The 12,794-nt window shown below is 41.0% G+C and overlaps 1 protein-coding gene across 12 annotated transcripts in view; it reads left to right on the forward strand.

The window, feature by feature from the left end:
* The window catches only part of LOC121441719 (calmodulin-binding transcription activator 1-like), an 840,008-nt gene extending 827,791 nt beyond the window's left edge, over positions 1-12,217 (forward strand). For 8 of the 12 annotated variants that reach the window (XM_041642950.1, XM_041642948.1, XM_041642955.1 and 5 more), the window contains 2 exons: positions 913-943; positions 8,978-12,217. In XM_041642950.1, the coding sequence (XP_041498884.1) occupies positions 913-943; positions 8,978-9,010 (64 nt within the window). In that variant the 3' untranslated portion in view covers positions 9,011-12,217. The remainder of the gene's footprint in view (positions 1-912; positions 944-8,977) is intronic. The other 4 variants (XM_041642949.1, XM_041642951.1, XM_041642956.1 and 1 more) reach the window with 1 other exon arrangement.
* The last annotated feature ends 577 nt before the right edge of the window (positions 12,218-12,794 follow it).

Genomic DNA, 12,794 nt, shown 5'->3' on the forward strand with positions numbered 1-12,794 from the left:
GCTGTGTTGAGTTCAGATGCACGTGAGAAAAGGAGTGTAGGCAACGCTACCTGAAACCCTGCACTGAGTTTCCAGTGTGTGTTCCTTCTGAGGGTGTGGTCTGTGTTTACAGTAGGCGAGTTGAATATGAGTAAGATATTGAAAATATGATTGCATAAAAGGCTGCTTCCTAACATAGGCTGGACAGAGGAACCCTGCTCTTACCTCTGAGCTGCTGGGAAGAATTTGCCGAATGTCTCACCTGTCTTGAGTTTCTGCTCTAACCAGTGGGGCTGGCAAGGTCTGCTGTGAAGAGAGCATCAGGTTTGGGGCTGTGTCTGCTCACAGTTTGCAGCAAAATAAAGACTGTTGCTCTTTTGTTGGCCTTCTGTGGTTCAGATGATAGAAAATTGTACAAGCCAACAGCAGGAGCCTTTGCATATTGGCTGGGAAGTGTGTATTACTCTCCATTTTTGTGTGTTCATTTAGCATCTCATTAAGGAACATGGCGAAGCCCTGGACCTCTCTCCTGAGGGTTATTTTAACTTGTGTTTTCCCTGGATGTGTGCAGACCATTCTGGTTTGCTTAGCACTGCTTTCAGGAGCAGCACTGTCATGGTTGTTGTCTGTTAGAAGCATTACAGTCTATATTAAATAGAAAACTTCGTGGTACCCTCTCAACAAGGTAGGTAGACAGTGGCCTCAGAAATCGGCAGGTGTCCCATTTCTAAATCATTTGACCCCCAATGGTTTTTAAAAGCAAGTTGATGGGTTTTCTTCCTGCTCATTTCATATCCCCTGCCATCACCCTTCTCTTCCTTCCCCACTGAAGAAAACACTTGGTAGTCTCTGGTTGACATAAAGCTATTGCTAAGATTTCTGCTGTGACCCTCACATGCTAATAGCTCTCTGGTGTTGTTTTACTGTCTAAAGCCCCCTGGTGGACCATAGGCTGTACAAAAGGGTGAGTTTAGCTGCCTGCTAGCCAGTTTACCCTTATCTTCCATTTTCAATATTTTGCTTTTTGCTTGCTTGCATGGGGCTGCAGCGTAGGTTTGCCAGTAAGTTTCACATCCATTCTGAATGAAAAATAAAATACAAACTAACCCTGACTACTAACACTGCTGTTTTATGCAACAGGAGAGCAGTCACTTAAGGTAGAGGTTCATATGCATGAGGAAGTGTGAGGGAGGGACCTTTTGAGACCACTGCCCAGCATGCTCAGACCAGGTGGAGTGCCTTCCACACAGGTCTTCCTGCTTACATGAAGCTGTATTACAAGGAAAATTCAGCAAGTGGTTTTGTAATTACAATACCTGGCTACATCTTTTCCCCAACTTTCATTTTCTCAAAATTTCTTAGGCAAAAAAAGCCCATTAGGAAGTACTAGGCTTTTTTAAAAAAAAAAATTATTTATAGATACTACTTCCCTGTCACCCTGCCCCTAGAGTTCAGTTTTTAAATCACTCTTCCCTTGTGCTGTGAGGAAAGTGAAGCTACGGCGCTGCCCTTCAGAGCCTGCCTAGGACACTGAGCGTACACAAAAGGCTCGCTGGATGTCAGCACTGAACTGCAGTTACCGATGAAAACATGTGAGCGATCTGAGCTGAGAGATTCGTGTCACATCTGGGAGTGGCTGCTCCAGAAGCATTTGTGTTTTAAAGACAGTGTCTTGACTAGTAGGCAGTAGACATTGCCAGTGTTCCCGTGGTCTGAGAATATGATCCCAGTTTGCAGATAGGCACAGGAGCATCGGCAAGTGCAGCTGAAATGCATTGTAAGGCACAGGAAACCTTCATAAAGCTCACAGCATTGGACTGGAACCTGAGTAAACTCTGGTAACTTTTTCTTATGTAACACTTGAGAGGACGCTAGATCGGTGTTGCATGGAGGTTACCTCTGTCGGCCTCTACAGGCTGCTGCCTTGCCAACTTGATATGACAATGAGTTTTTATAGGTTTTTCCTGAGTAGTGACTTATGTGTAGAACAGTTGTGACTGCTTTAAAATCAGAAATAAAACAAGCCAACTATGAATAGCTGCTGAAGGAGAAACTTGGAAACAAAACCAGAAACCCAGCTATGCTGGTAACTTCAGCGGTTCCCACTCTAATGTTAGACAGTTGTTTACCATTTGAAAAGAGCATTCAGGTCCCATGTGGTAGACCCTCTTGGAGATATCTGTGCCTGAAGTAGACGAGGCTCCACCTCATCCACTGCATACACAGATAACACTTGTTTTCATCAGACATGACAGCGACCCCTCCAGGAAGACAGGTGCATGGCCTAGCACTCAGTTTAACTCAGGGGTAGTAGCTTGCATGTTAAATGCGGTTCGTAGAGCCTGCTGAAAGGAACGGACCTTTTATTAGAAGTGGTTGCTTACGCACTTTTGAAGCTTGTTAGTTTCGGGTATGTCAGTGGTGATCATTGTCAAGAGCACATTTTCTAAAGGTGATCTCAGTGCCAACTGGAGTCCCTACTTTAATTTCTCTAGTGCCTGCTGCATTCTGCCATGAACTCGAAGACTCCCACTCATGCATGGGAAGCTGGAATTTCATAACATCCCTCATGCCTCACGCAGTCAGGGAGCTTGAGAGAGAGGAGTCAGGAGGGTTTGAGGGTCCTTCTGGGATGGGACCATTTATCTAGCTCTTTATTGAGAAATGACTTGTCTATGGCTTTGCAGTTGCCAATAAGATCTCCTCTCCCTCTCTCTTCCTCAGAAACCTGCAGTGGCAACCCCCCCCCCCACCCGTTTGTAGTCCCCAAGTGGAACTCCTTGGGAGCTGAGCATTCCCTCAGTATACCTGGGATGGCATGTCAAAGAGGATAACATGCTTATTCTGTTAGTTTGTAAAGTACAGAAAATCAGTCAGAGGTTTATGTGTTAAGAAGTAATGGAAATGGACAGTTAAATTTCATGATGCAGTGTGAACCATGCTGTTGACCAAACTCTTAGGTCCACAGCAGAAGGACCGCCACAAAGGTAGGCGCCACCATCAGCAGTTTTAGGACACCACGGGCTCGTCCCAGCTGCAGGGTGACCCAAAATTACCTCTGTGTCTGAGAAAGGACACCAGTACCCTTCTAGTGCAGGTCATTTGTGTCTGGCCTTTCACCCAGGCTTACCTCCTGATTTACCCAGTAACTGAAAATGGAGTTACCAACTTCTTAATAAGCTTGTGGGAAGGTTTTTGGCTTGGGGCTTTGTTTTCTTTCTTTCTTCTCTTAGATACATTAGTTTTCTGTTAAGGTTTAAGAAAATTTCCAAAGGTCTATAGGGGAAGTACCATTTTCCACACGGACTTCTGATGTGTCTCATATAGTGTTGCCCAGTTTTATAGCCAAACCACTGAGATACTTGTTCAGGAAACAACTTGGCCTCAAGGTGTTGATATAATTGGCTGAAAATGCATGAGAACACAAAGATACAGATTGGTTTTGCTCTTCTGTTTTGAGGACAGTCCTTTTGTGTCCCTCATAAATGAGGGAGGCCATTCTCGGTATTTCCTAGACAGGTGTCTCCTTTCCCCACAGTCAAGGAGGGCTATGATCCCTGTGGCATTTAATAACCTGTATTTGGAAATGACTGCTTTTCTGCTCATGTTCAGTAAAGGCGGGTGCAGGTCTCAGTCTCTCTTAGAGGAAGAAGAGGTAACATGTTCAATCACAAATATTTAGGCCACAGGTTTTCCTGTATTTGAGAACTGGGTTTTAAACCCTTTCCTTTTTGCAGCAGGTTGTTACCAGCTTCTGGAAGTTACAAACCAGCATTTGCTTTGCTGTGTCCTTTTATCCAAGGGACCATTTTCTGACCCCACTTGAAAGGGTACTGCTGTAGAAAGGCCAACAGTTGGTCAAGGGCCCACACACGTGTTAGCTAAATCTTTAGTAAAATAGGCATGAGGTTTGGATTCCAAGTGTCCCCGTGCATTCAAGAAGTCAGAAATGAATGTGGAATAATGTGTCATGAATCTCAAAGTAATTGTGTCTCACTTGCCTCTTTTAGGAAATGAATATTTTTGGAACACAGTGGTGTGTGTTAAATTGCAGACAACATGCTCTCTGTCATTCTTATTGGGCCTCTCTGTCTTTTTTATTTTGCAATCCAAATGAGATTTCTGGAATATGGCAAGATCTCTCTTTTCCTAAATCCCCCACAAGCTGTTGCAGCCCTGAGAGCAACAGGTAACTAACTAGAAAGCAGCATCAGGCTGCCTTGTGGATTTTTGACGGCCAGTACCGTGAGACTCTGCCTGCTGAAAGCCACTGACTCATGAAGCATTTCTCTGGCTGAGCGGCTTTGCCTGACGCTTTTCCCATGGACCATTGTTCGCTAGGGTTTCTGAAGCAGGCCTTTTCCATTTATTCATGAATTCTCACTAGACATCTGATGGAGTCAACCCTGTGGGCTTCTGCTGGCTTTCAGGGCTTTGCTTTTACATTACTCGAGTCCATTATAATGCAGCTTTCTCTCTGTTTGTAGTTGAGATTGTACTGTCATGGTATCTCAGAGTGTCAATTATTTACAGCCTAGAATGCTCGAAAAAAATCGTGGGCTTTTCTGGTAATGTTAATATTTGAAAGATCACAACTCAAAGGCTTCATGTCCTGATTTTCTGTACCTCCAAGCTAGCCGAAGTACCTTCCAGATTACTGATAGGAGAGTCAGAAATACAGTCCTGGGCATGGTGAGATGGTTCAGTGGTTACGAACACTTGCTGTTCTTGCAGAAGATGGAAGTTGGGTTCATGGCATCCACCTGTAGCTCCAGCTCCAGGGGAGAGCATCTACACTTTTGTGCATATGCCTCACATAGACATGCACACATGTGCATAATTAAAAATAGAAATGTGGTTTTTATAGCTCTCCTTAAAGGAAACAAACAATGCCTATTGCCCTTATAAGAACCGTAGCTTCTGTCCTGTATTTGTCTGTAGTCTGACATGGAAAACTAGTTTGCCTGTCTTCTGGGTAATGGGATTCAGAAACAAGTACAATTCATTCATAGATAGCTAGATAATAGGCACTTCTTTCTTAGTACTGTATGAGCCTCGTATTTGTAATTCTTTAAGAAAACCCATACCTCAGCAATCCTTAGCTGCTGTGAGCACAAGGTTGACTAAGTACCTGCGCTCTAAGCTGTCTGGGCAGTAAACACAAGTTCTGCATTTTCAGCTAGGAATCTAACTTCACAAATTCAGGCCTATGTTTACCAAGTTCATGTACTGAACCTGTCTAGAGCACAGGAGATACCAAGCAAAATGGTTCAGACATTTGATTCTGGTTTGAGTAAAACAAAAATGAATTATTTTTCCACTGAATTTTTTAGTTTCTGTTATATGAACACATTTATAAGATGAAGTTGTTAGTAACCATTTAGGGCCAGTGATACGGCTCAGTGAGTAGAGGTTCCTGCTGCACTCACTGGAGTTGGATTCTCAGAATTTATGATAGAGGGGGAACATGGACTCCTGAAAGTGCCCTCTGGACTTGGCATGTGCACGTACCTGCGTGCGCACATGCACTAAAATAAAAATTTAAAGAAACATCTTAAAGAATGCTAAACAGGCATGATAGTTAATGTAGAAACACGTATCTCTTGTCGCTCATGGAGAATAAACACATGAGCAAGGAGGAAGACACAGACATGATTGTTAAACTTCACGTCTTTCTGGTTGATAAAGGTTTAGTGATTATCTAGGTCTGTGACTAATAAGGCAATATTGATTTTTTTTGTAAAAAAAATTTGAAATACTTGAAATTTCCATTTCTTAGAATTTGTTGAAAAATTCAATTACTTCAGATATCATCCAAAATCAATTTAGAGGTATAAACTTTCTTTGGAGGCAATATAACTTGAATACATGACTTTATCTGCCTGGTATTTGATTTAAAGGAAAACGTAGACACCTATTCCATCTTGTTATCTGCTCAAATGCTGTGAAGCCCCTTTGTGATGTCAGTAGGACAGGTGGCACAGGTCTGTTTCCTGCTGTCTCGGGTGAGTTGGTATCAAAAGGGCATGTCTGTCTAGCATGGCAGGCTGTCTTCTGGGATTACAGGCATATTCTTTATGCATGGTTCAGGGTTCCAGAATTGTTACAACAGGGGCATTTTGTATGAGGGTGTTCCCCCCATAACATTGTAATTAAATTCAATACAGCACTTCATGGAGGATGCTATCCTAGAATGGAGGAAACAATCACTTTCAATTCCATCCAAAGTTATAGTATTTCTTCATATTTATTTTTCCTATTAAAGTCTTTTGGAATAAACAACATAGGAGGAATTTTTAAAAACCTGTCTGTTAGAAGCACTGAAGTGGAAGAGAATGGCTTTGAAGTCAAACAGACATGGGCTCAAACTGCTCTCTGTCATTTATCAGCTACACAAGTTGAGGCAGCCTGCTTGATTCCTATGAATCACGTTCTGCAGTTATAAATTAGAGAGAATGACTGTTAGAATACAGTCACTATAAGGTCACGGGTTTTCAGCAACCTTTGATGACACTGGAGTATGATTAGATTTTCTCCACACTCCCGTTTCTCTAGTTCACCCCTTAGCAGACATTTGTGTAAAGGAAAGTTCTACGGCATTTCACTCCTTTGACGTCGCTTATGTCCCAGGATAGTGTGAGAATTCCATGATGAGATTAACATACCTAAAAACTGGAATGTTCCCAGTTTTCCCATATAGATGTCTGTGTGTGGACACACCCCCTTCTTAGTGGTCTGTGAGAACATCACTAATTCATAATTACTTCAGCATTAATTTAAACTTTTGTGAAAACTTAATTGACATTAGTTCCAAAAGAAGTCGGTGGCGGAGTCGGGGGTGACTGCAAAATCAAATGTGACCAGTTTAACTAGATGAATAGTCTTTACTATGTCTATCCTGATGAACTGGTTATAGATTCTTTGATATGAAGTTGCCTAAAACATTTCACTCTCCTTTTTATTTCACATCAGTGATGAACTCAATGTGTGTAAAGCATTTCTGATGGTTCTAGAAGGGCTGTCTTTATGGGTGGTGCTATCAGATTCTGAAACTCTAGAAGTCTCAGCAGTGATGCTATGAATGAGTTCTGTGCTAATGCACAGACAAAACGTGGTATTTGACATAGCATGCACATCTTACAGGACTTTGGCAGATGGATCTGCGTGAGCACAGAACTGCATGTCTGGACGTGAGGTTGGCATCTATGCATGCCTTGCATTGTTCCAGCCAAAAGGGATGTTAGTCTAGATGCTGCATGTTTAAAAATTGAACACCAACCTATAGCATGTTTCAATTTTTAAGAAGCCATTTATCAAGTATGCATGTCCAAAAATAGGGGCCTGTAATCATACACAATTCTATACTGCAACATGATGCCACATCCTAGGATCTAATATACTATGGTATCCTTAACTGTTAAATGAATATTAAGCTAGATGGTGATGGTGCACACCTTTAAGCTAAGCACTGGGGAGGCAGAGGCAGGTGAACCTCTTGAGTTCAAGGCCAGCCTGGTTACAGAGAGAGTTCCAAGACAGCCAGGGTTACACAGAAGGACCCTGTCTAAAAAAAAAAAAAAAATAGCTTTAAGAAAGATGGACAAGACAGTTTGGGGATCACACTCCATTTATATAAATAACCCATACTAAGCTAGGTTTGGTATATTAAGTTAAATAAGCAAGTTTTCATATGTAACAGCGATTTAATATAAAGGATAAAGCTTTTCTTCCAAAAGAGTACATCTTCTCTCTCTGAAGAGATCATATCAGGGTTTCACAGTACTAAGAAATGATTCTGCTTCAAGGTTGTAAATATGAAAGTTCTTTAATTTCTTAGAATATATATTCCTTTCCATCCATTTCCAATAAATACAGCAGTACTTTATTTTGTTTCCAAGAATGTTCCTATTTGCCTGAGTCTTATTAAGTGTGTTTAGAAGATAGTAGCACTCATCTTGAATAACTTTTAATGGACTGGTATAGACAGTTGGAGAGACCCTGGACAGAATCAGAGGCCACATTTGGCTGACTTCTGAATAAGCCCACTGCCAATCTGATGCTTTCTTGTTCTGTCACTGGGGCAATGTAGGGAAGTCCTTAGAAACTCTTGGTTTTCTCATGCAGACTTCTGGGGAGCAGATCTGCAGACTGCCCGGCACAGCAAGCACTGCTTTGCACTCGACCGTTCTGCCATGAGTGCATTTGCCATTGCAGTGTGCAGAGGATGCTCTTAGAACCTGCAGCTCTTCCCATGCACCCTATCTCTTCGGGCACCACGTTTGTGATGGCAAATCCTTACCTTAAGTGTAGATTGGAGAGGCAATTAACAGATTGCTGGTTTGAGCCCTCCACGAGTGTCCTTGTTAAACTTGTTTACTCTAGTATTTCTGATAAGTAGAACAAAATCCCTTTTTGGTACTGATCCTACTGCTATCCTCCCTGGAGCTCTGAGAAGGAACATGAACTTCACAGTTATAGTATGGAATGGGAGGGAACCACGAATTATGAAGATCCAAGACTTGGTAATATAGGGGAGTGGGAAAGAGGAACTTGGTGTAAGTTGGGTCAGGTTCAAGGTAGCCAGCAGTCTGGAGTCTAGGAGTAAAACAGTGATTCAGTCCCTGATCTACTTACAGCTAAATAAAGGTGTGTGCCAATTCTCTAGTTTACACAATTCCCTAGGAATTGTGGGGCATTTGTAACAGTCCATCAGAGAGAGGAAGACATTCCTCAAATAATTAAACATTCCCAAGCTTTGAGTATCACTCTTGATTAAGCACAAGGGAGCAAATAGCTTATTTCTGCTCTTGGAGCACTCCATGTAAAACTTTCCATGTTTAACACAGGCTCACATCTTCCTCTTGGAGTTTTCTTGTTGTCAGTCTTCAGAAGGGGCTTGTCTGGGCTTCTCATTTCTGGGGTGTCAGCCCTCTCCTTTATTTGGTCACAGTTTCACTCTGTAGTTATCACCTGGTATTGTGTTTTGTTTCTCTTCCAGAGTGAAAGAATTGAAAAAGGCCAAGGAACTTGAAGACATACAGCAGCATCCCTTAGCAATGTGATATTGCTTCTCAGACTGTTTTCATTTGTTTTTAGCAGAGACATGCAACAACAACAAACATGCGCGTGCACACACACATACATACACACACACACACACACACACACACAATCCCTCTGCAGTTTTGGGGAGTCAGCTGCAGGATTTTAACAAGAATGTTTTGGTCATTGCATTTGCACTTTCATGGACAACTTTTAATTTGATCAGCAAGACATCTTGGAACTCAATCTTCTGTTGGATCACAGGAAAACAAGACACCAGGAGGAACTGGAAGGGCTTCCTCATCTTAGGAAGAAGCCACTTTCCTTGTCATTAGGGCTGTATTCAAACATCGTGTGGAACTGTACAAATATTTATACCAAAAATATAGCTAAGAACAGGTGGGGCGAGGCTAGCAACACAAGGAGTGCTGTGCCTGCACCTTCGGTTACTTCCAAGAAGCTGAATCTTTGGTTCTCAGTGGAGGGCTTAGATCACCCGAGTCATTACTGAGTCTGTGTGTTCTCATTTCCTTCGCTGTTTTGTTTCGTTTTTCTTTTTCCTGTTTGTTTGTTCGTTTGTTTGAATCTCTACAGCACACTTAATGCAACTTTTAACATCTGCAGGTTTTCAATGTTTTGTGAAAATTTGCAGAGGGGCGGGTGTGTGGTAAATGGGTAATGCACGGGAAATAACGAGAAACAGCTTACAGAATTTAAATCCATTTTCTTGTCCCCACCACCTCCCAAGGACCTGCGAGGATAGTGATCATCTCGTCCCTTTTCTCATGTTCAGCACTTTAATTTGTTTGCCTTACTTTCACTTGCAGTGAGAATTACTTAAGAATTGGTAACGCATGTAGCCTTTTTTAGTAACCTTGGAAACCGTAGTAATTCCAAGGAATCATAAACCTTGCCTGGACATTTGCCACCTAAACGACCAGTGTGGTGCTGCATTTTGGCCAGTAAATTCCATGTTTTGGCTCTATCTCATCCAAACGGAGTGGCTTCTGTGTACATATAAAAGGTAGAAATGAAAAAAAAGCGAGAAAATATTTGAAAGGGGTTATATTAATTGCTAAATATTTTATTCACAAAGGTCAATAAGATGGCAAGATGAAATTATTTGTATAGTTTTGTCTGAATGAGCGAGAACAATGTGGATGTATTGTTTGTATATATTGTATATATTAAAACAAAGATGTGCATGAAATCAAGAAAAAGAACAAAAGCAAAGCGTTAGTGGCTATGGTCTGTAAAATGAAACAAAAAAAACTTTATTTCACTATAAGAGTACTTTATTTTAAATGTTCTGTAGAAGAACATTTTGCTAAAGCATGACTAACCTGCAAAAAATAAAAGAGAGCTACTGTATTTAGAAATAGGAAAAAAGGCAGAGTAGCATTACTTTAAAAAAAAAAGGATATGTTTACATTTAATTTTGGCTACCAGGAGTTTATTTTATTTTATTTAAAAAAATTTTTTTGCCAAAGGTGCCAAGTAATGTGAATGCTAATATTGCTTAAGAAAATTAAGTTACTTTTGCAAAATAGATAATCATAAGATGAATCCTTACAGAACTTAACACCATCCGCTCACACCAATAAAGAACATTAGAACAATTAAAATTTTGACAAAAGAATTAGTGTGAAATTAGAAAAAAGGCATTTTCATATTTCCTGCTGAAAATCAAAAAATGAATAAAAACTTGCTCACATGAAGAAATAAAAGTGAGAAACCATGGAGGCTGGTGTTGAAGGGATGCCGTGGTGTAGTACTCTTTCCATGTAAGAGGAGCCAAAGAAACAGATGCTTTTTAAATTAAACTATTAATGTCAAACAGAGAGAACCAATTTTGCATTTGCTAATGCCAGTTTAAAATCCCAGGTTAAGTGTGAGAATTGGTTGGTATGAGATTTTCTTTAAAAAACAAAAACATGGTTCTGGCTGCCAACTGTGAGTTAAACTCAAGGCTTGCTGTGAAGCCTAAAAATATTCACAAATAAGCTTTAAACTGGTGTCTTCAGAAGGAAGCTAGAAACAAAAAGATTGTGGTTAAAAACAACACTGGGGTCAGTGCTCTTGGTGCCTTTTCTATAATCGTAGTTGTTTTTTAATTACTCCCTTCACTGCCAACCTCAGATTACTGTACAGTGTACGTCTCTCTGCTCGTGATCACCGCGGACAACAGTGACAGCCCCACAACTAGCAGCCACCTGTACATTTGTAAGCTGACCTGACCCGATTTTGTTTTTACATGTGTGGGTTATGTTGCCGCTGTTGGAATCCTTGCCCCTACCCCCCATACCTATTATTTGACACAGTTTGACCTGTCTGAGGACAATTTATAAAAACATAATTGTATTCATAACAGGGAATAGAATGTGAAGCCAGCTCTTTCAGAATATCCTATATTAATACTGGATTTGGATACATTTACTCCATTGCTTATGGTTCAGATAACTGATCCTGTGACCAGAGTAATGACCTCAGTGGATTTGCTTCAACCCTCACATTTATTTTTTTAAATGTTTCACATGCCACATTATAGCTCAATAAGTTAGAAAATTCTGGAAGATAGAGACTTACGTAGAATTAGGAAGTTCTTATGGAGGGGACAGAAGTAGGGTCAAAACCTACCAGTACAACTGTGAATTCTAGGTGAGGTCGAAGCGTACTTCCACTGAAACAAAGCATTTCTGACCACCTTTTTTGATTGTGACACTTAATTTTGAATATAAGGTGATAGGTAGGCGCAGCTTTCTTGGATAATCTGAATTCCCAAGTGCCAGGAGTAGGATTTCATTATAAAATTAATAGCTAACCTTATTCTGTCTCCTGAAGATTTAATTGCTATCCTTGTTACCCATTCAAAATCAGCTGTACTGTGTGAATGAAATAAAGACATTACGACGAACCCCTTTCTGGCTGCACGGTCGCTTATGGCAGTTCCACACAGTAGTTGGCGCCCAATGGGGGGTCCCTGAGACTTGCATGTAAAATTAGTCTAGATGTCTTCTTTTTTGTAAGTTTTATTTTTGTAATTGTGCATGTAAAGCATCATTGAGTCAATGGATCTGTTGAAGAACTCAGCTGCTGGAAACCATGCAAAATGTTTTGAATTGCCCTTAAAATATGGAAAATGTTTTCTGAATGCTTTATATTCTTTCTGCTGTAAATTAAAAAATGAAGAAAATTTCCCCCATATTATCTGTGTTTTGCTTTAACCTGACCTCCATGGCGTTGAGGTTGAGATCATAGTTAGAACTGGAAGTAGTTTTTATCTTCCACATGCAATGGATTTACACACCCAGTGTTTCACTTAGAGCCACTTTCCCAGAGGACTTGCTTTCCACCTACATTGCGTGGTTTCTCAACACAACAATCATTTGTCTTAAGTGCAGGTACTTGAATGATAAATACAGATCTTACTCTAAATCCACCTGTTCTCATGTAGCATAGGGTACCCCTAAATTCCGTTTAAGCTCAAGGATGCCCTTGAACCTCTTACCTTTTTCCTATAGCTTTCAAATGCTGAGATTATGGGTGCCAACAGGCTGGGGTTTTGGGTTTGCTTTTTCCAGACAGGGTTTCTCTGTGTAACAGCTCTGGCTGTCCTGGAACTCAGTTTGTAGACCAGGCTGGCCTTGAACTCACAGAGATCCACCTCAGGCAGGGTCTTATGTGGTTCTGGGGATCAAACCCAGGACTCTGCATGTTAGACAAGTACTCTACCAAGTAAGCTATACTCCCCAGCTCTACTGGGTAGTTTTTTT

Source organism: Microtus oregoni, unplaced genomic scaffold (genome assembly GCF_018167655.1).
Source record: "Microtus oregoni isolate MIOR12 unplaced genomic scaffold, Mior012 000081F_ref0000091, whole genome shotgun sequence".
Classification (NCBI taxonomy): Eukaryota; Metazoa; Chordata; class Mammalia; order Rodentia; family Cricetidae; genus Microtus; species Microtus oregoni.